Here is a 26,864-nt window from a genome sequence, read left to right as displayed (position 1 = left end):
CATATAATCAGATGATGGATCCATTAACTACCTTTTCATAGCATCAATGATGTCCATTGAGAAGTTCTCATCCCAGCCACAGTCCAGAAGGAAGCGGAATTCATCCACCTGCAGCAGGTAACAGAGGGCCGACTCCTCCTGAACCCCTGACACGGCTGTCAACTTGATAATGGACGTCATTTTCCTTCAGTTGTCACGCTGAAAGTACAATTAGGTTGTTGGCATGAGGTTATGCTGACCACAACGCAACCACAAAAACGTATTACCTTGCATTACGTTACGTAAAGTGGCGTGGCTCTTTATGATTTTGATTACGACCGGGAACTCATTCAATTAATTTAAATATAAACATCACAAAGCTGGTTCGACTGTAAACTGAAATTATACGATGTAATAGTACAATGTTGCCAAATGTCGCCTGATTAACTATGTGGCAGGCTAGTCGAGAAGTTAGTAAAATAAACGTAAATAGTTTGATTGCAAGCCACAGCTAGTTCGCAATTGCAACAACGTTAACAAATTACCCGGTAAAGTCTATCTAGCATGATAGCTACATTTAGCTTGTGTGTGCATGTAGCTAAATGACTTGGCTCGACAAAGGAAGGTGCAACGTACCACTAAATATGAGATAATATAAATGTTCTCCCGTTGAAACAGAAACACAATAAGTTAATTTTCTATAATTCCATCATTAAGACATTTTGGATAGCGTTTTTAGTACACACTCGACTAGCTAGCAGACATGTCTGCCGCTGCATCATGTGTGAAAGGGCAGAGGAGCATACCAAGTATGGCGGTGTTAATACAAATTGATTTTATGACAAAACCTCAAATGTATATTTTATCCTACTATATTTTAATTATTGTGCTTTAATATTCGGTTTTCACATGGTGCTTCTGATATGATAACCCACGACAAGGGCAATTATGTTAATATTTATTTTTACTATTCAAGTACCACTGTCGCGTTTGCACAGTTGGTAGAGTCCAATGTCCTCTGCCTGGTGAGTGAAGAGCTAAGAGCTGAAGGCCACGGTTAGGTGTAAACAGAAGGTAATATTTTACATATTCCAGTATCGTGTCTCTTTTTTATTTGAGCCATTGCCCTCTAAAATATTAACTGTGCCAAATACAAAAATAACGACTTTAACTGAGAAACCATTATTAACGAAAACCTGACACAATGCTAGCTAGCAAACTGATTAGCTAGCCAGTGGCTGTGGTGCAGTTGGTGTTTTTGAAGTACGCTAGGCTAGCTAGCTGTATTTTCAGTATTTTAACTCATTTTGTGGGAAAGCAAACGACAATGTAAATGGTGAAATGATAGATAACGTTATCACATATATGGTTTAAAGTAATCGTTGTTACACTCGTTGCTGTTTCATGTAAAATAGCTAAGGTATATGTAATTAATGAGGATTAGACCGTATCCTCACCTGGCACCAACTTGTAACTGGACTCCCATTTCTATATATTTGCTCTGAAACTTTGAAAGTGCAATATACATTTTTTGTACATTTAAATAATAACCCCTATTTTGCATACCCAATGCATAGCCAATCTGCACACTGAATTAATGCAAGTTTAAAGGGCATACTTTATAATAATAAAAAATATAAATAAATGTTACGCCTATGTTGTGACATAGCGGGGGATAAATACATTATCTAAATACCATTTGGTTTATAATGACACATGTTGAAATGACTCAAGAAAACCCTTACCATTTAGGTTTCTGTCAGCAAAAAGTCCAAACAGCGTCAATGTGACTTAGGTTTTTTCAGCAAATGTAATAATAACATATGAAATTAATGTGAAAGCATCACTCCCTCTAACTGCAAATGTAAGCTTAACTGTTTTAGATCAGTGTATCAAATACGTTCCACAGAATTTCTTACAATATGTCTTGTATTTATTTGTGTAGGAACCATGGTCAACTTTGTAGCACTTGCCCGTGAGCATTGGGTGAACATCTTAGTGCCCATGGGCTTTGTGATTGGATGGTACCTCGACAAACAGCAGGACCAGAAGCTGACAGCTTTCAGGAACAAAAGTCTTTTGTTCAGCAGGTAAGAATAAAAATGCACTTTCCACTACAGTATATGTATAAAAGTAAATCCGGTCCCCTTTAAATTAAGGACCAGGGGTGGTATTTACTTCCTAGTCAAGTGATAGTGGCTGTTGCATTCCCGCCCAAAAAAGTTTTAATTACAATACATGTAAATCAGCATAATGCGTAGTGATGAAGGGAAACATGTTTATAAAGTATAATCAACTCTAACTTTTGTTCTCTGTAGGGAGCTGAAGCCTGGTGAGGAGGTGACCTGGAAGTAGAATCTATCCCTACCTGGAATGGGTCCAGTCATCTGTAGTGTGAATAACCCTCAAATCGGAATGTTTAAGAGTCCTTTAACTGTTTGAGTTGGATCTTCTAATAAACCTTTAAGTTGAGTTGTATCAACCGATAATAAACATGCCCTCTCTCTTAAAAATAACGTGTACCTCTTGGTGATTTTTCTTGCATAAAACATGACACTTTTTTGTTTGTTTTTTTAATCAAGTGAAGCGAGACATGACCAAGGTGAGATACGGTGAGGATTTTACAACACACAACTTGGGTCATGACAGGATTAACAGGACAGGGCAACACAGACAAAGTGAAACTGGTTTATTTGATGCTGAACAGAGAGCAAATTCATAAATGGGTTGTTAAATGTGACCCTTCCAGTAGACCTAAAGAAGACTGAGGGCAAGAAGTATGTTTGTATTTTGTACAGAGGCCATCTATTCATGCAGTCTGCTTGACTGAAGAATCCTCGGCCATTACACAGGTTCTGCAGTGTGGATAATCCCCCTCTCGAAAAGCAGTTCAGCCAAAGCAATCTGGAAGGGGGGGGGAAACCATGTGAAGGACAACTCAACCCATTAATTTTACAAAAAAACAGGCTCAAATAATTTAGAATAAATATATACATAAAATGGACAGGAGAGAAACGGGTGAGAATGACACAGATATTTAAAGAATTGCATCCAATGTCAAATACAATACCTGTCTCCCTCCTCTAAAATAAGACTATGCACAGAACAAACTGCCTGAAAGTACAGTAGTATCACATATCAGCACAGATTGTATGCACTTAAAAAAAACATACCCTGTTGTCTGCAGAATCACATGGCAAACTTCCTACTGTCACAAATTTGGGATATGAATGGATTAGAAACTCCATGGCATCTGTGTGCTGAAAGAAAAATAAATATAGTTAGAAGGTGACATCATTAGGGCGCTAAGTACAAAACGAGCTTTACACAGATCTTGCAGTCTACCTCTGCTTTTATTTCGAAACTCTTGGGCTCCTCTTTGTGGTAAACTCTGGAGTTGTCTGTTGTGTAGTACAGATGAACAGCTTCTCCATCACTACATAACCTGGAAAGACAAAAAGTTACATTTTAACATTGCCATTAGTTACGTTTCTGGTTTTACGTCAAATCATTGAAGCAGGTGTTCTTGACAACTTAAGGGCTGTATATTATAACCCTTATGTGATAGTTCCTTGAATCCTCGGTCTTCGACTGAACCAGAGGTTGTTGCGGTCCTTCTTGGTAACGCCCGTCTCAAAGCTCTTATTTCTGCCCTGAGGGCCAAGGAGCGAGCATCGAGCATCTATAGGTGAGGATACACGAGAACAGCCTTCCCAGAAGCCGTGCAGCCCAAAGAGTTGCTAACTCCGCCCGTACAGCTGACAAATTTATATGACGCTGAAGGAAAGGACGTCTCCTCCCTCTAAAAACACATTTGCTCATTGCCTCTCTTCTCGTATGACTTGCTCGTGCTTTCTCGGTGGGAGGGACTAAGATGTGAGGAAGGGAGGCAAGTGGAGGAGTCAAGGGGGCAATTTAAGGGTTCTGAGATGCAACCTCTGAACAAAACAAAGATGGCGGGGGTCATTTCTAAATCACACAAGGTCCCCCGGTAAAACTAGTCCCGTATGAATAGGGCTGTAAATGCTATGCTCCACAGTTGAATGGTCCATTTCCAACCTGCCAGGTGTGAACGTGCGGTGAAATGCAGTAAACATTTGCATTACCTGGCACATCCAGCACGGAGAATTCTGACTCGGGTCTGGGTAGTGATTTGTGCACCTATATCCAGAACTTGCCCGCGCTCCCACCTAGTAGATGCTCCTTGCACACTGCTGGCCAATTCCTCTGTGGGAGATGACATGAAATTCTTAGAATCAGAAGCATTATGCATTGCAGGCTGTCCTGCAGCGTTATAATCATTAAAACTTTCATGCTATAGTACAATTGTCCTTCGAAGTAAGTGATTTGCCAGAACCGATGCAGCCATCACATACCCGGTGTGAGCATGGGAGGAAGGCAGTCATGGAGGAAGTCTCTGGCTTTCTGATCCACGGCAGCATCGACCGGGGCATAAGTAATAAGCTTCTTCATCAGACTCTCAATTCGCGAGAAGAACTTTGTCCTGCGTGGGTCATCCTACGCACATGAGGAGGACTTGGGTCATTATGAGTGGCTAATTGGTGAGAAGCAGAGGATGGTGATACTAACAGAAAGTGACAAAGAAATAGAAAATAACGGATGAATGTACCTTGTCAGAGTTCTGTACTCCCATGTATGTCAGGTAATCCAGAGGTAATCCTTGTCTGAACTCCACATCCTCCTCCATGGCTATTTCCAGTGCAGCTGGAACCAACTGAAAAAAGGGCAGATGAAAAGGAAACATTTAAAAACATATAAAAAAAACAAAAAAAAAACTGGTAAAAGTGGTTTACTGTATTGCTACTTTTATCCAGAATCAATACTGGGATATTGCACACGAGAAAATATTATTATTAATAAATAATAATGTATACTTTGTTAGTCCCGCAAGGGGAAATTACAATTTACACTTTATTACACACAGGCCTGACTTACACACACACACACACACACACACACACACACACACACACATGCTCAATACCTATATATGCACTAATGGAGAAAGGTGCCTTGCTCAAGAGCATCTTGGCAATGCCCAGGAGGTGACCACCACCATACTTTGGTCCGTATGGGAATTGAATCAGCGACCCTTCGGTTCCCAACCCAACTCTCTACTGACTGAGCTACTGTCACCAATGCCACAAGATTTTCTTGTTTGATTTCTATGGATTGTTCCACCCCACATGTTACAACAACTCAACAAGAAGAACGTTGTTTAAAAGCTTTTAAGATCGGCTGTCTGTCAAGTAGTTTAAGGGAAACACTATTGGTAACTACACTATTCCTGTAATGCTTTATCAATACATGTGGCGATGTGACCGTGCACTGATGCTGCCTTTTGTTAACCATGTAGGTTTCTGAGTGGAGCCTGGATCAGAGAATATCACCTTCTGCAGCAATTCCCCCCAGCTGTTCTTCTGGTGAGAGGAGATGGTGATGTGGAGGGAGTGAGCGTCTGGGAGGCAGTCGCCCTGGTGGATGAATCCTCGGGGAAAGTAAAGGAGATCCCCGGCTTCGAGCACCACTTCCAGGATCGGCTTCCCGATGTCTGCTTGATCGAAGTTGGCTGGAAAGGAAACGCAAAACATCTGAGAAATGACAGCTGTAGATGTGTGTGAAGCCAATAACGTACAGTATGGGTAACTGCACGTAATTATCCATAAATCCTGTTTCCAACCAATGACAAATGGCTTTTACTTTAAAAAACAAAGCTATTAATGAAATAATGATTATGATTATTTTACTCACCACTCGAAAGCACAGGCAAGACCTCATCTTCCGTCCTAAGAAAAAAGTCAGAAAAACAACTTCAGTGTGTTTCTTGGCATAAATCTCTCACTCACTCCCCCCCGATTCTGCTCTTTTAAAAAAAGGTTCCTCACTGTATCTCACCTTGGGTTGTACACTCTCCAATGTTTCTTCCCCTCCAGCTGAACCACAAACGCCTCAATGTCGTCATAATGTGGAGCAAAGCCTTGTGTTCCAGGTGGCGTCAGGTATCTGGTTAAAAGGGAAAAAAAACTTTTAAAAGTGACTGACAGCATCTTAAAAGGTTAACCAAGACAATCACTGTCCCAAATACTTACACGTTGGCTCCTGCCATGCTGCCGAACTGCTCTTGGAGGATGGACAGCACGTTCCACACCGTGGAGGAGAAAGACTGGGGATTCAGCATGCGCAGGGAGCAGCCACTCTGGGGAATGGAGATCCAATGATGAGATTAATAATCTGCGATGGCAGCGCTGATACTGGGCCTGGGCAATATATCAATATACACGACTAGATATTGTCTTATATTTTGAATATCATAACATGGTGTTCTCAGGTGTTTTGTAGTAGTAGTAGTTTTTTTTCCTGGTTTTAAAGGCTGCATACATTTTTTGGGCCTGATACATCTAATTGCGTTTTAAAAAAGGTGGTCAAGGAGAATTTCCAAACTTTAAAAATCTTCAAACCGCAGAATCACAGTAATGTTGCATTAGAAATAATGGCATACCGTATACAGAGCTGCTACCTGCATCAGTGTAGCCTTACCTCATAGAAGTCCCACACAGTGAACGGCAGAGCTCTCCCCGGAGGATTGTGCGTCTCTCTTTTGCCGTTAGTGTAGCTCGTGACATCCAGGTTCACTCCATACTGAACATCCTCCTAAAATTAAACAACGCAGACTAGTAGTTCAGTGTCATCATCTATCACAGACACAAGACAAAATCTGGTATTTACTTATTGACGAACAGGCAACAGAACAAATATGGGCACATAGCTACTATAAATAAAATAATCAGAAAAATAAATAAAAAACTATGTAATATACAACAAAAAAGCAAAGGGAGAGAACGAGGTGGCTCATTTTCATCATCTTCATCATCATCATCATCACTTTATTTATAAAGCGCTTTACATTGTTGTCACATTAAAGATAAAAAATAATGACTTCTTATTATGTGTGTTTTATTTGTCAAATATGCTACCACCACCCATTGAGTACTTGTTTACAAAAAAGGACAAATAACGTCCACATACAATGAAGGAAAGTACCTTCAAAGCTTCAATTTTACACTTTCCATTGTAGAACAACAATAAATGTGTATAAATGTAAATATGTGTATTGTGTAGAAGATCCGTCTTGATAATAACATAACTGACATATTCCAACAAACGTGGGTGAATTATAGCTAAAGTAAGGATGGATGAGGTAATGTTTCAGATCCTTACCTGTCTTAATATGCGATCAAACTCTGCTGTGGAGAACAGTCCCTTGTAATAATCTGGAGTCTTACGTTGAACAAGAATGGGTTTCTTTTCCCACGTTTCCCTTTCGGAAAGAGGAAAAATATTAGCCGGTGAAGGTCGCAAGCAAAAGATGAAACCTTGTACACGGTGTATTATTACCTCCGCCGGATTTTCATAAAGCTTGGTGGAAGGGTGTAGCGTGGGCCGATTAAATATTGGAATGGATCCAAATCAGGGTGAATACACAAATTATTTGCACCTTCCATTAAAATTGCAAGGTATAGAAGTTGTGCTGCATTCATGTGCTGTCAAAATAAATTGGAAAAATTTGTTCCTGACTGGAAAAATTAAGTTAACATTACGAGATAGGGCATGCCTTGGCAGAGGTCTGTGCTCTCAGTGTGCCCTTCCAGTTTTGCAAAGTTTCTGTTTTGTTGTAATTTTGGATTAGATTTTGGATCAATAATTAATTGATCCATTGTTTGATCACAGTGTTTGGTCTTCAGCAGCCTACAGAAATGTGAAAACTTACAGCATTGTGCACTAATTGCACAGATGACCGAATAACTACCAACACACTCATCTGTACCTGAAGAAGGACTTTGCAGGAATGGGGTTGATGAGCCACTGGAACAGCTTACTCGCTCGCTCCCGGCTGTTGTTGACTTTTCCCAGATCGGCCAGCAGAGCTTCCAGAGCCTCACCAGCTCCATTCACACACTCCTCATCCTGCAATAAAAGCATAAATACTCTGTGAACCATAACTGAGCAGTATGGTCAAACAGATAATATTAATATAATAATTATAAAGCATGTTAGCATTTAGATAAACGTATAACTTTTCAATGATGTGGAAATAGCACACCATAGCATCTATCTTTGCAGCAGGTACACACTTACTTCTGTCATTCCCTTAAGGCTCTCCTCTTTTTTTGCAGTCTTTAGGAGCTTCTTTCGCACTTTCTTCCTTTCAGGCTTTAATTGAGCTTTAACTGTGTTGACCTTATTAGCCCCATTCTCCTTTTTCCTTTTCTTCTTATCTGCCACCTAGAACATCATACAAGTTAATATAAATAGCTAAACACGGTTAAGATACATAGTTTGCCTGGAGAAATGATAAGCAAATAACATGATTTGATAGCTAACTAGCTATCTGGAGGACTGTGCTAGTTTCAGCACTGTCCCTCCTGCAGCTCTCTCTCTCTCTCTCTCTCTCTCTATCTCTCTCTCTACAGAGCATAGAGCAAATTACCAGGCACGACTAAACCAGTTCCTACCACATTGTTTTGATGATATCTACCTGCAAAGAAGGTTTTGTAGCAGGAGGAGGCAGGTCGGTTGATAACGTTTTATACAAAGCAAAAGCTGACATGTGTTTTCGCTCCATGTTCAAGAATGTGACATCATCATCCAGCGACTGCGGGAGAGTCTTCTTCTACGGCTATTTGTGTCCATTTGCTCTCTAATGGACTCACTACTGCCATCTGTGGAATTGTACGGCAAGTGGCAGCCAATTTCCTTTTTCTTCATTTTTCTTTAGTTTTATTGGCGGTTGGCCAATCACCTTGAAGGTGCATCCCCGCCACCTACTAGAGTGGTGTGGAGCAGTAGATGGCAGGAAACAAGACAAAGAAATAAACTGAATTAAAATTAGATAAAATTATCTCTAAATTATCTTTAAACGGAAGATTACACACTTTCGATTATGTCTTTACTAGCCGATTCCCAGTGTAATGTTGAGTTTTTCATCAATTACTCCTAATATGAATCCACTTCTATCTTATACACAATCTATCAATACATGTTTGACAATTTCCGATTTATTACAGTGTGTGCATAACAAGTCCAAGCAGGGTGCTTGCCTCATCTAAGGAGTGTATAATTTAAGCATGTGTTTGCAGCCCACTTATGACTGAAAGGAGCGCATTGGATTTTAAAAACAAATGTATTTATAAATTTTTATCTAAATAGTTCAACAAATACATAAAGCAAACAAACAAAAAATAGGAAACCAAGAACATAGTAGGGAAAATGTGAAGTGACAAAGAAGAAACATAATAAGAAAACAAGTACAAAAACATACAGGTAAATTAAAACATCAGCAAATAAAACAGAAGAGTTTAATCCCTTACTCAAAAATATAATGTTGTTCAAGAACAGGATAGGCCCGTGAGCCAGAGCTGGAGTTAGAATAAATTTCCATTCAGATTGCCAGATGTCTAACAGAAAATGTTGTTATTTCTTTCTTCACACTTTCTTTTTTTAAATTCAAACATGAGCACTCATTAGCCGATCCTCTACCTCATTTGGTCAGTTCAATTTATTAATATTCTCAGTCAAAATTATAAACTTGGCTGCCTTTTAAAATAAAGGGATGATTAGTGTCACACGTCTTATGATCAGTTTGAGTGTACTGCTTCACTAATGATACTTAAAAGGCTGTTGTGTGTTTCAGCATGCTCCTCTATGCTGGTTTCCACATTTGCACAATGGTAAAAATGCATTTGTTTTTTGTGTCTTTCATCAAAACATTGTTGCAAAAATGATCGGTTGTGTACGTTTGTAGAATCACAGCATCTTTGTTTATGTTTTTTGCTGTGCTGTTTCTGCTATCTGTTTTTCGTCCTTTGTAAATGAAAAGGGAATGATGTGTAATAGGCTACAGCACACTGAAACAAAAGCAAATAAAATAAAGTAAAACAACCAAAAGTATCCTGAAGATGTAGATGTCCTTCCCATCCGTAAACCATATATCATAAAACAATAAAACAATAACACCAACAAACAAATTATATAAAATAACTATTTACCTCTGAAAGATGACGTTTTAAGTTCACGATTAAGACATATTTTTTAACGACTGCAATTTATACAGTAAATTACTCTTACTACGTGTCACCACATAGTTCCCACAATGATCACTAGGTGGAGCGTTTCCACAATACTTGTGTTTGAACGATAGGGTTAAACAACACTGTTTCCCACAATGCTTAGCGGCGTGCTGTTGGTGCTGTTTGTCCAGCCGTCGCTCCAACAATGCAGCTTTTAAGCGGTGCAAACGGAACACGCAGCAACAGCACAGGCTTGTCTCGTGACTGTAGTCGTTTTAAATTCATATAAAATATATGTTGACGGTTTGACAAACCTGCTGGACGATTGGGACTCAGTTTGTAGGACACCCTGGACTCTTCTGCTGGGGTAAGTAGCTACTGAAGCTAACGTTGGTCTGCCAGTGTAGTTGAGAGCAAATGCATTTTGTTGTGACCGCTGCTGGCTAGCAGGCTAGCTAATTGGCCAGATGAGACATATGGCCCCTTGTATCTTTCCCCTGCAACCCCCCTGTCCATAATTAATACAATAGCAGTGTGTCCACTTTCCTCGTTGTGTTTTTGTCGCGGAATTTCTAACTGGTGTAAATGTAAAAGGTTGATAGTTTTTAGAAAGACTTAGTCGTTCTCTGTAGCCGCTGCAAGTCGTGAGTCTGTTTTGCTTTGATCTGTACTGAGGCACACGTCAACCAAGCCAGTGTGGTCGGTGCTTTGCCGCGATGTAGCGTAGAAGTAGATGTGGAAGTAGTCTGTATATGACCAATATATGTTGGTCTTCTAAACACGTTATTATTTAGGCCCCCTTTTGATTCTTAAACCCTCAACACCCTGCTGAAAAAATGTGCCGCTCGATTAGTATGGGTGAAATGTCACGCCGAACTCAATTAACGGCGTTTTTGTCGACGTGCTTCGTGGCAGGCAAGCATACACATGGGAATGATGTATGCTGTACAGTGAATGCTGATTACGAAAACCATCAAGATGGTTAGGTCAACATGCTTTATTACACTGACGATCTCTTCTACGACCGTTCATTATAGTACATATTAATGCACGAAAACTATAATAGCTGGTGTTATTATTGACGATTCCATTATAAAACGAAGCATTTGGAAATAGAAGTTCTGTTTATGTTCAAATACGAACTAGGGTCTCTTATAAGCTATTTGCAAACTTGCTCTTTCACTCATGTTGTACCTTTTCCATTGAGTAAGGTGGCATTAACTGTTAGCATTAACTGTTAGTGTAACTATGTATTTGCAATGAGATTCAGAGTGACCTGCTCATCATAGAGGAGCTCATCATACATTGCTGCCATCAGTATGCCTACTGCTAATATATACACTCGGATCAAATTTTTGCTCAATTATACGGTATTGATTCCCTATAATACAGCTTTAAATGTAACTAGAATATGTTGGTGCCATATGTCCTTTTTTTTTTTCCAAAGTAAACTCTCTTTTAATTAGACTCCTTTGCCATATCATACAATTCATCAGCACCACAAACTACAGCCTCATTAATCACCTAGAATATAGTTTATTAACACTGTAACCAGCATCTGACCATTACAACCTACATGTAGGTAGGATTTATTGCAGGTCTGCATTAGCTAGATGTTCCTAATTAACTTGAGTGCAGAAGTTTTATAATTTGCCTTGTGGTAATCAACCAATGACTTAACCATGATCTTAGAACAACCATGATATAATGAGTTGAATGACGGTAGCCGGCCTCTTGTAGTTGTGGAATGTACCCCACTAGTCTATATGAAGGCCAGGCTTAGCGTGTTTGTGGGAACACTGAGGCTACTGCCCAGGGCATTGCTTTTACAACATTCTTTAGTAACCAGTAAATCAGTTTTCATTTGGATTTCTAAGCCCAAAGTTTATCACCTAATAGCGGTCTTTCCGGACATGTTGGCCCAGAGCTTTTTGGTCAGTTTATTTGTGGCAGCATGCATCATCATAGCATGCCTTTGTGCATTTTTTTTTACTTGGCAGGAGGATGCTTTTGTCAAATATTTTTTAAATTTATTATCCCAAAGGCTGGAACTTGATGGGAAAACTCGCAAAGCACACACACATGCAGAGTCCTCAATCCGATGATGGAGCGGAAACTAAAAAGGGAGTGCAGAGACTTGATTGTGTGAAAACTCAAAATAATCACCTGATGGATGGAGGCAGTAAAAGTTATGGTTTAGATTTCAATAACTGCCTGGTTCGTAAGTTATGTCCTCACTTCCAAACTAATACGTATCACTTTTTGATTATTATCAGATATATTTGTCATGTATCATTTGATTTTTGAGCATCAGTGTGAGATGTTGACCACTGGGCCGCAGTTACCCTAGGCCCAGCAGAGGTTTAAATTGTAGATTTTCTGGTTCAGTTACTGGTAAATGTATCACAGCAGATTGCTGTTGTTTTTATTTGGAGGCATTGTTATCTCTCTTATATTTGTTATCTGCACTGATGTATAAACAGCAGCTGTGGACCTATGTTTTGTTTGTTTTTTTTAGCTATGAATGAACACAAACTGTCATTGCCTGTTATGGTTTGAATGTACCACAGCATGCATTAATATGGACTGTACAGGCCAATTTGTGTCCCATTGTGGACAAGGATATTGATCTTTGTCTCACAGGGGCGTGATTACCACGCTGTCTGTAAGTGATTTTCTTTTTCTTGAGGTCACGTGGTTATCAAAATAATGCCACAATCCAGAAAAATTGTGAAATCAACCTTTTAATTATGTGACAAGGTTCCTCTTAGATGCGCTGCCCTCATTAAATACTTGGCCGCCTGCCTGATGCTCCCATTTTTCTGAATTTTCCATATGGGTAGAGACCATTCTAGTGGCATAATTGGTAATTGGTAGTGTTTGCACATTGTTTTGGCCTGCGACATTGTTGATTATTGGAATTTAAAAAACAGAAAAGATATCCCATTGAGCTGCAAGATAGCATTTGATTTTAGAAATTCAAAACTTAAATTTGGGTGCTGATGATGAAATACTAACAGATACCTGTTTCAAATTCATCTTAACACATTATCTTTATCCAGACAAAACGGCATGGCTGAATTTCAGTCTGCATGCACGTTTCGTAGCCTAAAACAGGGCGACACAAATTGGTAGAGAGAGCAACAAGTTAGCGAACTGCCAAGTCACCCTTTGTGCTCTGTGCCTGCTCAGCTGCTAGATGGGCTGCATCCGGGCTGCAACATATGTTGTAGGCTAAGGTTTAATCCAATGATTTTTCGGTGGTAACGCCATTCACTTTACCGGCAGAATTGACAACATAAAGCTACTGAGTCTTGAGGAGCTCAAGCTTGTTGTTTTATTTTTCTCTTTTAACTCACTTCTAACCCCATCTACTTGCCCTCTCTTTTTCTCACAAAGCATCCCTGAGAAAGCTCCTTCCCTTCTTTTCAACAATAATTGATTAAAAGAGATGGGGAGAGAGGGGGAGTGCGATGGACGTACTCACAGAGGGATGGCTGGGTCAGCAGAGTTGGACACATTGTGTTCATATGAAATGTCTGTATTGTCACTGTGCTGCATTTTTGTGAACTATGATATTGTGGCCATGGGCCATCTCTTGCCTAGGTCCAGCAGACACCGTCTCACACGCTGTTACTTTACAAACTGAAGTTAGTTGCATTCAAAAACTTCTTCTGTGTTTTTAGGCGTTGCGGCCGCAATTGCAGATTTACCAGTGAAAATACTGTTACAAATACAGGTTTTCCCCTCATACTTAACAATATACATTGTTAAGTATGAGGGTATGAGCTGTGTTGATAACAATTAAAACTGTGGACATATACCAGAAGTGTGGATCGCCGCTGTGTCTCTTCGTGTTGCTGGGTGCAGTGTGTGAGTGAATGGAGGCGGGGCTGCGCGGAGAGTAAGAGGAGACATACTAACACAGGCACGGCTTTACAGATGAAATGGGCCATGTAACGCGAAGGAAAACCATATCAATATAAACAACATTGCTTCACTTGAGGAGAGGCAGCGGATGCGCGGATATTGGCATCTATACGACCAAGAGGGAAAATGTTAGTCGCACCCTAGAGCCCTGTGAGCTAACAGACACAAACTACTGGTCACTGCTGTTGTCTGAAAAACAACACAGACGGGACAAAATGTTGCGTTTACTGGTAAACTAGTAAACCTTGTGACCAATGTATAACCAACTGCTATATGCTATCTGAATTGTCTTCACTTTACTGTCTTCTGTGACTGTCTCCATCTAGAAACTAAGCTGCGCGGTGCAGGGAACAACTCTGACTGGCACATGATCAGACAGTGGTTTACGGAGCAGTAGATGGGCTTTGCAAAAAAAACAGAGCGTTCTATGAGTGGAATGAAGCATTAAAACATTGCTTGATTACGCACATTTGATCGTGGGAAGCCAAAATTGTGATTGTTGATGATCGTTGATGATTCAAATTTGATTATTTGTGCAGCCCTAAGGCCGGTGTGTGTGTATATGTGTGGGGAGTGTGTGGTAGAGTGAGTGAGAAAACGATGGGGGATTTGCTTCAGAGCTAGTACCGACTCTGGAGGCAAAGCAGGAGAAACTAAACTTTCTCTTTATTACACATTATGGCCCAAATCTATTTCTTTCCATCTCCTACTACATAAACCCTGTGTCTGTGCGTAAGAGTTAGACTTGCGTGTCTCTACGACATGTAACGTAAGGCAGCCAATCACAAGCGTTATATCTTGGTAGAAGCATGCTCTGTGTTTAATGGCCCACTGAAGATGTTGAGATTTACTCTTAAAATATTGTAATTTGGTGTTTAATGACTAGGCATTTTTTAATGCTCAACACTGAGGAGCCAGTTTGTGTCTGAAAAGTATTCCGGTGTAGGGTTTGTTTTTCCACGTACCTACACACGTACCTACAGCATTGATTTAACGCAGGGGCATACATTTACCATAAGACTCAGCAAGAGTAAAATCGTACAGTGATATTCCTTATTTCAGGGAAGCCATTTCAAATGTTCATAGCAGGAGAAGTAGAGAGGTGTTACTGAAACCCCTATTGATTTGGGCCATGCGTTCATTGAATTGTCCTAGGATCCCATGCCAGTGAACAGCATGCACAATACCAATGCCCTCGGACTGTGACATCCTTTTCTGTCATGATGTTTTAAAATGTCTGCAGGGAAAAAGGGTTGTGAATGGGGTGTGACTGACTAATCAAACTGGAGCTAAAAGGGATGAAAAGTCCTTCAATCTGCGTCCAAGGCAGCTGATAGATGGCGCCAATATGTCCAGTTAAAATAGTGTTGGAAATGTTTAGGTGAGTCTTTGTTGCTTGTAAAAAGTAATGTTATGCAGTGCTAATTATGTTTTTGTTGTTTAGGTGCAAACAGCTGTGTGAACAGCTGTATTGCTAGGCAGTTTTTAACAGTTAAAAAGGGTACTTTGGTGTGGGGGTTTGACAGACTGGACCTAAACAAGCTGGTCAGGGATAGTGAAGACACCTTACTTCTCCAATCCATGCTAAAGCATAACTCGGTGGGTCCCTGTCTCATGTGGTAGAATTAAAGATTTAGAATTCTCCTGAACTCTTTGGTTGGCATGCGACATGGTAGGCGTTGGGTTATGACACGCCACTACACTAATATCAGGGATGGAGTATTTCTTTATTATTTCTTTATTATCTCTGATTATTGTTTTTAGGCAGTTAAAATTCCACATACCACAGTAAGAGATTTTGTCTGACGTTAAGGCTTAGAAGTTAATTGCCACGTCTTTGTAATGAGGGTCTTAGATGAATCACTGAATGAAGCCGCTGACTCTTGACTTGCATTCTGTTAAACTGTCCTGCGCTTGTAGGAGAAAGTGAAGAGCTTTAACTCTCCTTGAATAGCTGTTTGTTCCCAAGCTCTTCTACTCAAAGTAATATCTCCTTTAAGAGGCAGTAGGAGTTGGGCTACATTAACCCAGGACAGCTTGTTCTGTATGTTTATTGAATAACGGCAAGATTCTTTTTTAAATTATTGCACTAGGCAAGAGAGAAATGAATGGCGTGAATGAAAGTTCTGACTGGAACTGATGTGGCAGCTCGTAGCAGTGAGAGCAGAAAATACTGCGAAAAGAGAGAGACGCAGGCTCAATAAGCAAATATCAGCTCTCTGTGTCATACCTGCTAGTCAAACAGTAGAATTTCTCGGCTAATTCATTTCCCAAGAAGCACTACTTTCTCAAATAAAAGCACTATTTGCCTACCTCCAGGGGACCTTAGTTAGCTCATGTCACTGTCAAGCTCAAGGTAAGTGCCTTATTTGACTGAAGCAGTTAAAAATACACTTTGCTGCCAGAAAAAATTTAATATTTGATGGTCAGTACTTTATTTTAAACAAATCACAGAATAGAATACGCATATGTTATATGATATATCCTTTATTTATTTTTACTATAGATACTGACAAATTTGATTAGTTCCCCCACACAATGCTGCCACCTGTTGTTGTTGTTGTTGACACATTGAGTTTAACCCAATGCATTTGAAAGGCTGAATGGACATTAACAACATGGCTTAGTAATAGTGTGAATGCCCTACATTAACACTCAGGTGCAACATCTTTTGTGGTGGTATATTGCAATAATTCTCCTATGTCAGGGGCTAATCACCCGGGCTTTCCTCCCACAATCCATCAGTTTCTGGGGGATGAGGGTTCTGGCAGCTGTTGTCAGGCTGAGTCGATCTGTAATGGTCTACGCTAGCATGCACGGGAGGGGGAGAGGAAGAGCTCTCAGGAGGACACAGCAAGCAAGACTGCTGCCACTGCTGTGGAAAGATAACTAGAGGATTTATTTGTTAGTAGGGCAGGATTTCAGGGCGTGTGTGTTAATTTTGCTATATTACCCATCTACTTTTTTATTTGTAATATGTGTGCAAGGGGAGTTTAACATGGAAGGATTTTTATTAACACAATATAACTAGTGGTAGTGTAGCCTAAACAATTAGTTGATGGACAGAAAATTAATAAGCCACAAGTTTGATGCTCATGATAATGTTTTAATAATTGTTTGTAATTTATCATTTAAATCCAAACATTCAGTGTTTTGGACTGTTGGTCGGACAAAACAAGACATTTGAACATGTCCCCTTGCACATCTAATAGACTTTTCTTTTTCATACTTTGCATTAACATTGAAACGTTTTATGTTGACTAAATGATTAATTGCGCAAGTAATCAAGAGATTAATAAGATAATACAAATAATTGCTAGTTGCAGCCATACATGAAAGAAACAATACTATTTAGTAAGGCTGGGCGTTGTGGAGAAAGTCAAATATCACAATATTTTTGACCAAATACCTCGATACTGCAACAATATTGTAGTGTTGACTATTGGTGCTTTCACAAAATATTTACGATATTTATATATATATGAGATTTTTGATAATTAATCATCAGTAATGTGGACAAAATAACTAAGTGGGTAGAGGCTAATAATAGAACAGTTACAACAGTCTAGTAAGAGCAGCAAATGCAGTAAATCACTTTACTGTAATGTAGCCATTAAAACCAGGAAAAGACCACACTTAGGCCATATTACGATATCCAGAATCTAAGACGATATCTAGTCGAATTTCATGATATCGATAATATCGATATATTGCCCAGCTCTACTATTTAGTGCAACTTGCAAAAACAACTGGAACCAAAATTGATTTTATGTGCATGGACTTCTCCTACGCCTAGTGTCCATCTAACTATTCGGTTGACATGTACCAGCTGTGGGTTTTATGTTGTGCCAATACATTTTAGTTTTTAACTCCATAGTCAGTTTTTTTTAACGGTTTGATATCTACAAATGAAATGCCACTTTGAATATCTATTTGTGCTAACAGCATCAAAGTGATATATGTTTAAATTGCCCTTTTATTGAACGGGGACAGTTCTCAGTGGATTTAAATCACGTTTGATTGTTAGCCAGACATAGTCTATTTTTTATGTAATTATCATGGCTTACAAACTAGTCCCGTTTACAGATTTAGCCAAACTGCTGATATTGCGGGGCTGGCACAGCATGGTTGTTGATGCCGGGAGAGGGAATTAGCCGAGACCTCCAGAATTAGATTCTGTCGTCAAGGCAAATATTTGGAACCATGCTGCCGCTTGCACACTGTTGAGATTGCACAGCTGTTCACTTGTTTTCAAGGGGTAGACGGAGTAGAAAGGCACAATAATTCATTTTCTTGGCATGCTATATTATTATTATTACATACCATACTGGAAAAATGTTAACCTTGAAAATGGTTAAAACTAAGTAGGGAGTTGCTGCCTAAATACCAGCAGGTGTATTTGAGGTCATACTGGGGCTTTCTGTTCTAAATGGGCTTTTTTCACACTAGACATTTTGACTAATTACAGCAGGAAACACACAGACGTACGTAATACCATTAATGATGGCTCGCTTCCATTTTTTTTGCCAGTAAGCCATGCAAATGCTCTGACACATTAATGGTGTTGTTTTTAGTCCTGTGTTTGACAAGTCAGAGAATCTGCTGTGGAAAAACACCCATGCGTGTTTGTTTTTTATTCATAAAAAATTAAAGATGGTGAGAGTATATAATTTGTAATAATAGGTAGGGGTGGGAATCTCTTGGCACCTCACGATTCGATTCCTTGGCCAACGATTTGATGCGTCTTGATGCATCTCGATGAAACCATTGTTTTATGTACATTTCTACACGTCATTTAAAAAAAAATTATATACATATAAATCTGAGTTTGTTAGATTTTGACATATACAGTATTTGTCACATAAGTTTTAATGACATTTTTCTTGCTACTGGAGTTTTTATTTTGTAATCATTCCATGTTAAAGCCTTCAACATGCTTGTGAAGGTCATCTTCTCTTAAAGTAATCCTCCACGTCAGAGGCTCAGTCATCCCATTGTCTTTCAGTCACCCGGTTTTCAGATTTGTAAATGTCTGGAGACAGTAACACTTTAAATAAAAATCAACACATTTAGAAAAAAAAAGTGTGTGTATATATATATATATATGTATATGTGTGTGTGTGTGTGTGTGTGTGTATATATACATATATATCACTCACACTCACATGTATAAATATATATTTATAAATGTGTATATGTTTTTCTTTTTTAAATTGATTAGTAACTCATGAGAATCAGGCATTGAATCGTTCTATAGAGAATTGCGATGCATTAAGAATCAATCCATTTTTGTCCCACCCCTAATAACAGGTGATAGCCTCTGTCATATGTAGACAGTTGTTCACAACCACATGGACATCCCCAGGATAAAGTCAGTTATAGTCGTCCCCAGTTGCTCAATGTGTTTACAGTTGGGGTACATAAAACGGCTTCATGTAGCCTAATGGTACTTTCATCTTTAAAGAAGTGTGTCAGTCAAGAGAGAAGTCCTAATGAAAGTAGGTTTAAGTTCTGGCTGGAATTTTCTGTTGGATGGCTCTGTCTTCCTCCCTTCACATAACTCATCCCAAAATGGTATCTGGTGAACAGTGTAGCAATACATGACATCATAACTATTTATTTATTTAAAAAGAGATATCCAAGTCTCTTTATCCTGTACTACCTTTACCTTATTACACTAATGTGTTGTAGAAAAGGCAATACACAAGACAAACAACATTTGATTCTACCCTAAATGTGTAACGAAATGAAAAATAGGTCAGTTATTTTACTTGGATTAGAATAAATGATATGCCAGTGCCACATTTATTTTTAATTTCAGACTTCAAACTCCCGTCCTTAGTGTAAAATAAATAAAAATACATTTTCAAATAAAAAATGTACATCATCTCCTACTTGAACAGGTCTGCCAATTGCTTCCCTGACATAGTAATCATCGTACTGAAACATGCAGTGGTTAAAAAAAAAAAAAGCAGCTGTAGTCCAGACCTACGCATCAGTCCTTAGGACCCAATTTAATATATTATCAAACTTAAAACCAAGCTCCATATATTGTTTTGTGAGCCACACACGTCCTGCACAAAAAGGGCCAAATCTGTCTCCACCTGCTTCGGAGGCTGAGGTCCGTTGGTGCGTATGACGCGATGATGTAAGGCTCAGACGGCGTCACTAAACTGTGGATTTCAAACTCATTAGGTCAGAACCCAAAATGCTGCCTAACTGCAGAAGTCCCCCCCACCCCTCTTTTTTCATCGCCGCGTCACTTGATGACAACCACACATTAAATATATTATATATATAATATTCAATACTTGTCTCCTATATCAGTGTATTGCATTTTTTTTAAATAACTGTATTGAAACTGATACCGTTGCCATTTTTAAGCCCCTGCGGTATACCCTAGTACCGCTCAACCCTACGCCACACAGCCGACATGTTGGAAGTCTAAGTTGCTGGCGCTCATGCTACGTTCACGTTCGTCATGTGCACATAGTAAACAAACCACCCTATCGGCAAGGCTCGTCGGCAGAAATATTAATGTCAACGATGTTGTGCCGATTTCGGGCATCCCTAATCAAAGTAAGTTATCATCAGCAATAGGATCACCAAAGTGTTCTTATTTTTCTATCACACACTTAAACTTAAAGGTCACCCTCCTCCTCCTTTTAATATTTTTTTTGTGTTGTACATTTCATGATTTACTATCAGCACTTGGGTTGGGCAACATTACAATATCTACAGTGAGATGATATAAATCTGGCAACTGTTAGATATGTTGCCTCATAATTTATTCCATTAACATCTCTGGTTGTGTTCGGCCACTGCAGGACTGCTTTGAGGCAGTATTGGATTTCTATTACATTTTTTCATCATTGTGTGAAAGTACCTTGCCTTAATGTTCATAGCTGGTTATTTTACCCATCAACTGTCTTAAATGTTTCTTTAAGATAATTCACTGTATTAATATTGTAATATGAAATAACACAATGCTAGAGGATGTTATCCATCCATACCTCTACTCTGCATTGATTGGTCCAAATCTAATGCTCCCCCAGACCAGAGGTCCAGAGTAAGGCTGCAGCAGTGGTGTTCATCGTTACACTGATTTAACTTTCAGCTGTGCAGTAAATAGATGGCTATATAAATGTGTATAAAAAAGCATTAAAGTAGTTACAATAATGCTTTCCCTAAATCTCCCCAAAATTATTGCCGTTTTTGTACTAGATGTTTCCCAAAAGCACTGACGCTTATTGGGTTGGCTTCAGGAAATGAAAAATTAGCATATAAGGAGGTTCTGTTGTTGCATCTTGGATTTGCCTCCCCCTTGGAATCGTCTTCTTCATATTTAGACAGCAAGTTTTTTTATTTGACACACGAGAGCCTCATTTGCAGTGAAGTCGACATATATTCAGTCACCGAAGCAGCGTCCACTCCTGAATACAAAAGTACTCTTCATGTTTTCTCCTCCCCTCATTCTTCTTCCTGTCTTGGACAAAGTTTTGTAACACTGAGCTGTTGAAGTTCTTAGTTGTGACCTGCTGGATTCACTTTGCTCCAGATAAAGCTTGATTATAGCCCAGGCGACTAATAAATGTCATCCCTGCCCTTAAAAATGTGACATTTCAGCTTGTGAAATGTCCCAGGCCTCTTGACTAATGAAAAGAATTTACTGCAATTTAACTCTGCATAGCTGTAGCGAGATCCCTTTCATATGCGCCTGGTTAGAAAAATTACAACAGTCAAATTTTTTTTTTTACAAATTAGTATTTATTTTAGCTGAAATGAAAGGATAACTATGAAGCACGTAATGCTTACTTTACATGAAATCCACAATGCATGCCCTGCTGGAGGAGACTATTGATCTAATAGAAATTGGGATATCATTGTTGAGTAGGTCAAATGTGATGATAGAAGTACTTTAGGAGTGAGATGAAGTAGCATATGTACATATTGGGAGATCAGTATAAGCATGAAAATGAAAAGTAATTTAGGCAATAAACACAAACTAATTGAGCCACAGAGTAGCCACACACCGTGCTGGTAAATACAGTGTTCATCCCTAAACTGATTGTAGTTTCTTTTTTAGGTGACGTTTTCTGTGTTTCTGCCAGGGTGGATGGTGTGTGAAAGGCCTGTTTGTAGCCTCAGACTCTTATGTTCCCTTTCATCGTTGCCCTAAAGCAATTATGTAGAGAGGAATGGTTAAATGAGTACCATGTGGCAGTCTGTAATTCAATTTTTGGTAATGAATAGGTCAAATACCAGTTGCAGGCATTCAAGCACAGAAATTCCCTGGGAAGAAGGGGCTTGACAATATAGTTGGTGACAAGGAACATGGGTGCCCTGCTGAAGGACATGGATGAGAAGCTTGTTTGGACTTTGACTGTCCAAAAAAGTTGTTTTAGTGTTCCATATTCAAAAGACCCATATGAGAATATTGGAACTTTTAAGGAAATCTTGGCCGGCCAGTGCTGCTTAGAAAGGAAGATGAGATTTTACACAACCAATGCGCAAAGGAGCTGTTCACCCAAGTGTTATTTCAAAGGTTTTTACATTCTGAAAAGAAACGAGACTGGACAAGTCTTCACTAGTTTAGTCAGGCCACAGTTTGGACCTTTGGCAAACAAACTGGAACATTTGACCTTGCACTATATATATATTTATAAAGTGTTACTGGAACATTTCTTCTGGTAGGTTTCAGATAATGCCTCCCCACTGAAAGTTAAATGTTGATAGCAGCAGTAGTAGTAATGTAGTTTGTGATCGACCGATTTTATCAGCTGGCCGATATTTGCGGTTTTACGTGCAGTTCACATTCACCGCCCCTCCACCTCTAGCACCATGGCCGTCTTAAATTGCAAATCAAGCACTTTAGTTCAATGTCTACTTTTCCGGTTTATTGTTTTCTTAAGTTATTAAAATGTGTTGCCAAAGGACATTTTATAATGACCTGATTATATCTCTTATAATATGTCAGCAAGAAATGCATCATCAAGGCTGAGTTGTAGATGTTCATGAAAGCCTTTTACCATTGCACAGTTAACCATATGCAGTGCACCCATCCATATAATGCACATTGTACTCTCTAGCTCTCTCTCTCTCTCTTTCTGTGTCTTCTTCTGTTTATCTACATCTCTTCCTGTCTTTGCTTTGCATAATTGTATTCCCAGTTATAAATATGCATCACCTGACGAGTCATGTGATGTTTGTTTCCAAACAATAGGACACTGAAGGATGGGTTACCTGTCTGCCTCCATTTGTTCCTTTTGCTTCTCTCACTGTTTAAAGCACACACTGAGAGATAAAGGTCATCTCACTCCTATAGTCTGCACTGAGTAGGATGTGGTCCACATGAAGGGCAAATTTAATTGCTCCTGCGCCGGGCCATCACCACACCGATACTCCTGATGATCACAAGGGCCTTACTGTCATCTCTTCCGCATTATTATATAATAAAAGGTGCAGCAAGAAGCAACACCCACCAGCATCACTGGAAAGTTTTCAATGCGGATGCAGGGTGTTGTACTTAAACTTTAATTTCGTCGTTATTATAACTGCATTTAATGTGTTTATATTATGAAAAACAAATCCCTTTTTCTGGGCTTTGGGGTGTTATTTTGTGTCACTGGTGCTTCCACACGCATACAATTTAATCAAACAAAATCCATCAATGCTGCTTTGAGTGAGATACATGGCACCATGGCATGTCTTAAATTACAATTCGAGCACTTTATTTCAATGTCTGCTTTTCAAGTTTATTGTTTTCTTGAGTTATTTAAATGGGTTGCTAAAGGACATTTATAATGCTCTGATTATATCTGTCTTTAAATATGTCAGCAAGCAATGCATCATCAAGGCTGAGTTGTAGATGTTCATGAAAGCCTTTTACCTTTGCACAGTTACCATATGCAGTGCACCCATCCATATGATACACTTTGTACACATAATTTGGCTGATATGAATTTAAGATTGTTGCTAAAGTGACACTGATCTGTGTTTTTGTTTATTATTTCTAAAACAAATCCGTACGGCAGGGTTTACATTTTTATGATTTAAATTAAGTGAGCAAAAGCAGTATCAGCTCCAAATATCAGCTCAAGAAAATCGGCAGCCCGTATCGGTCACTGGCTAAGGCTGACGGGAGAAATAAAATCGGCATTGGCACTAAAAAATCCATATGCGTCGATTCCTACTTGTAGTTTCTTCCCCTCAGTAGTCAACAATATCAGCTCCAACCTCACTGATTAATTTAGGAGTTTCATCATCGGCACAAACTGTGTAGACAAATCAAGAGAGCTAGGTCAGTTAATTTATTTTTGGGATCAGAGCCCAAACTTCTACATGTGTACTCACAAATATGACAGAAGCTTTCTGTTTGTGACCACATATGAGAAGCAAGTTTTAGTTTTGGTTTCTTCTCTGCAAATATTTTTTTCCTCCCTTCTCTTTCTCTTCTCTCTGTCACCATGTAGGACATTTTCTGCGCCTTTTTAGATGAAGTAAAAAATTATTCAAAACCAAATCAATAGTGGCATTAGCAAGTCAAAAGTATCCTCAGTCAGTCAAAGCTTTAGAGTCCCTGCAGTTCTCTTTAAAGATGTGGAAGATATTCTTCACATAGACTCTTTAGAAAGACATTTAACTCTTCAGGCTCATAATTGCATTAGATAACATTTTTTTGCAATCAAGCTCATATGTACATACAATTTTTTTTTTTTAAGCTAAATGTATGACCAGACCGTGCAGGAAGTGGAAAAGCCAAGAAAACATTCTAATGCTGCTTTTCACACGACATCAAGAGCAGTTAGTTGAGCGACTTGCTTAGAGTTTGCTCACTGAACTCGTCTCATACATTTTTACCTGAACAATGCAGATTCAGTCTGCAACTTAAACACGTTCACTTATCTTTCCAGCCCTCCACTGTGGACTGTTTACGTGTACACGTGATGAGCGGCAAAACCGCTCTGCGCTGGCTGTTCCATTGAATTCCTATAGGGAAGGCGGTGTCGCCCAACTATGCTCCGCGCTAGCCCTAGCGTTGTGCACCGCTCGGATTTGCCGCGTTGCGCTCAAAGTTCAACTTATTTCAACTGGGGATTGTGTTCCGCGTCTCCTAAACTCGACCGTTGCTTTCTTCTGGGATAACACGCCAAGTGGCCATATACGTCCCCTGTATACAGCATGTACAGATAGCTGAAAATGCGTAGAGATAACACGCTACTTGGCTTAAGAAAGTCAGCATGTTTGTTTACGCAAAGTCAAGATGTCATGTTGGTTTTTAGGGAGGAGCAAAGAAACAATGCTAATGAGGAAACTTTGGGAAACCGAAGAACATAATTATACCCATAATTACATTTTTCCCTACTGTGTAAGTTTCTAGCAAAGACAAGGCAACTAAATATCAAAAATGTATATTGGAAATTGGAGCTCATTAGAAACCTGCAAGCTGTTGGGGGAGTCCTTTGTGTCTGTACGTCTGCTCTGACTCTAATTGGCTGTCACATTTCGCATTCTCCCCAACACAGTGAGAGTCTCTCCTCGCCTCACCCCTGTGGGCGCAGCTCACGCCACAATAGTTTTACAGCAGAGGCTTCAGTGACAGATTAGCACTCGCTGCAAAGCCAGTGTGATGCATTTTGTTTATCACTCTCCTAGTTCTTACAAACCCACAGCCTCATCTCCGAACGTGTTCAGATTGGGCGACAGATGTTGCCAAGTTGGATATGGTCAAGAATATTTTTGGATACATTTTATGTCGGTTCCACCTTGGATTGTCTTTTAAAAGTTGAACATGTGCCATCCCACAAGGACATGGGCACCTTTTTTTTGAATTGCTCTCCTGTGTAATGTTTTTCATATTGCAGAAGCTTTGGATTGGAAGGCATCCGGGCCCATCTATCATTATGAACTCATTCCTTCTCTCTTTAGTTCTCTCACTCTCTGTGTCTTCTTTTGTTTATCTACATCTCTTCCTGTCTTTGCCGTGCATAATGGCATTCCCAGTTATAAATATGCATCATCTGACGAGTCATGTGATGTTTGTTTCCAAACAATAGGACACTGAAGGATGGGTTACCTGTCTGCCTCCATTTGTTCCTTTGGCTTCTCTCACTGTTTAAAGCACACACTGAGAGATAAAGGTCATCGCACTTCTATAGTCTGCACTGAGTAGGATGTGGTCCACATGAAGGGTGATTTTAATTGCTCTTGCGTCGGGCCATCACCGCACCAATACTCCTGATGATCACAAGGGCCTTACTGTCATCTCTTCAGCATTATTATATAATAAAAGGAGCAGCAGGAAGCAGCACCCACAAGCATCACTGGAAAGTTTTTAATGCGGATGCAGGGTGTGGTACTTAAAGTTTAACTCTGTTGTTGTTATAACTGTATTTAATGTGTTTGTATTATGAAAAAAAAGGTGCTTCCACACGCATACAAACTTGGACAAAATCCATCAATGCGGTTTTGAGTGAGATACGGGTTTCTGAATGTATCCTGCCATCAGTCTCCGGGTGAGCGTGTCAAAATCGGCAGGGTCGTCTGCATGATCGGCCAAAACATTTGAACCTCCACCCCCTCCCACAAATATATGTTTTTTTTTCTGAAAATTAAAACCACATAAACATATTCTGGTACAACCTCTAAATACAATTATGAACCTGAAATGAGCATAACATGAGCACTTTACCATTTCTTGAATAAAGCCTGCATGGCAAAGTATTCAATAATTTTCAATAAAGCACATAAGGGTGGACTATATAAAGATATAAAGTGACATATATGTACATTTTAAGGGTGCTCCGATTGATCGGTCACTGATCGTTATCGGCCGATAAAGGCTTTAAATAGTTTGATCGGTGGTCT

General features: G+C 39.4%; 4 protein-coding genes across 7 annotated transcripts in view; 2 read left to right on the top strand and 2 right to left on the bottom strand.

Annotated features, from left to right (window-relative positions):
* The window catches only part of cpsf2 (cleavage and polyadenylation specific factor 2), a 7,570-nt gene extending 6,791 nt beyond the window's left edge, over positions 1–779 (bottom strand). Inside the window, exons 1-2 of one of the 2 annotated variants that reach the window (XM_034901041.1) lie at positions 616–779; positions 32–198 (exon numbers count right to left, since the gene is read on the bottom strand). In XM_034901041.1, coding sequence (XP_034756932.1) covers positions 32–180 — 149 coding nt within the window. In that variant the 5' untranslated portion in view covers positions 181–198; positions 616–779. The other variant, XM_034901042.1, reaches the window with a different exon arrangement.
* A 157-nt stretch (positions 780–936) lies between these two features.
* On the top strand, positions 937–2,495 carry LOC117961992 (NADH dehydrogenase [ubiquinone] 1 beta subcomplex subunit 1-like). The gene is made up of 3 exons (XM_034901050.1): positions 937–1,053; positions 1,925–2,069; positions 2,298–2,495. Exons 2-3 carry the CDS (start codon positions 1,930–1,932, stop codon positions 2,332–2,334), a joined length of 177 nt encoding a protein of 58 aa, XP_034756941.1. The 5' UTR covers positions 937–1,053; positions 1,925–1,929; the 3' UTR covers positions 2,335–2,495.
* A 168-nt stretch (positions 2,496–2,663) lies between these two features.
* On the bottom strand, positions 2,664–10,489 carry riox1 (ribosomal oxygenase 1). Of its 3 annotated transcripts, none has more exons than XM_034901048.1 (15): positions 10,382–10,489; positions 8,137–8,283; positions 7,826–7,965; positions 7,219–7,318; positions 6,538–6,651; positions 6,090–6,196; positions 5,896–6,003; positions 5,752–5,786; positions 5,391–5,569; positions 4,610–4,714; positions 4,356–4,497; positions 4,086–4,206; positions 3,325–3,424; positions 3,153–3,239; positions 2,664–2,883 (listed from the first exon to the last, which is right to left on the bottom strand). In XM_034901048.1, exons 2-15 carry the CDS (start codon positions 8,143–8,145, stop codon positions 2,824–2,826), a joined length of 1,407 nt encoding a protein of 468 aa, XP_034756939.1. In that variant the 5' UTR covers positions 8,146–8,283; positions 10,382–10,489; the 3' UTR covers positions 2,664–2,823. The 3 variants fall into 3 exon arrangements, with proteins under 3 accessions (XP_034756939.1, XP_034756937.1, XP_034756938.1); XM_034901046.1 differs by lacking the exon at positions 10,382–10,489 and adding an exon at positions 8,537–8,728; XM_034901047.1 differs by lacking the exons at positions 8,137–8,283; positions 10,382–10,489 and adding an exon at positions 8,537–8,682.
* Positions 10,232–26,864, top strand: part of extl3 (exostosin-like glycosyltransferase 3) — a 32,510-nt gene continuing 15,877 nt past the window's right edge. Inside the window, exon 1 of the mRNA XM_034901039.1 lies at positions 10,232–10,434. The gene's annotated coding sequence lies outside the window, so the exon portion shown is untranslated. The remainder of the gene's footprint in view (positions 10,435–26,864) is intronic.

This window comes from Etheostoma cragini, chromosome 18, assembly GCF_013103735.1.
Source record: "Etheostoma cragini isolate CJK2018 chromosome 18, CSU_Ecrag_1.0, whole genome shotgun sequence".
Lineage (NCBI taxonomy): Eukaryota > Metazoa > Chordata > Actinopteri > Perciformes > Percidae > Etheostoma > Etheostoma cragini.
The sequence above is the reverse complement of the archived record's forward strand: the minus strand, read 5'-3'. Positions and strand labels throughout refer to the sequence as shown.

Bases quoted from the DNA above. Each gene is read 5' to 3' on its own strand.
- riox1 (XM_034901046.1), bottom strand. From the start codon at position 8,623: ATGGAGCGAAAACACATGTCAGCTTTTGCTTTGTATAAAACGTTATCA. The intron at 8,284-8,536 runs GTAGATATCATC...ATGATGTTCTAG, and splicing joins CTACAAAACCTTCTTTGCAG to GTGGCAGATAAGAAGAAAAG. The intron at 3,425-4,085 runs GTAATGCAAATG...TTGTCTTTCCAG, and splicing joins CTCCGTGCTGGATGTGCCAG to GTTATGTAGTGATGGAGAAG.
- LOC117961992 (XM_034901050.1), top strand. From the start codon at position 1,930: ATGGTCAACTTTGTAGCACTTGCCCGTGAGCATTGGGTGAACATCTTA. The intron at 2,070-2,297 runs GTAAGAATAAAA...TGTTCTCTGTAG, and splicing joins AAAAGTCTTTTGTTCAGCAG to GGAGCTGAAGCCTGGTGAGG.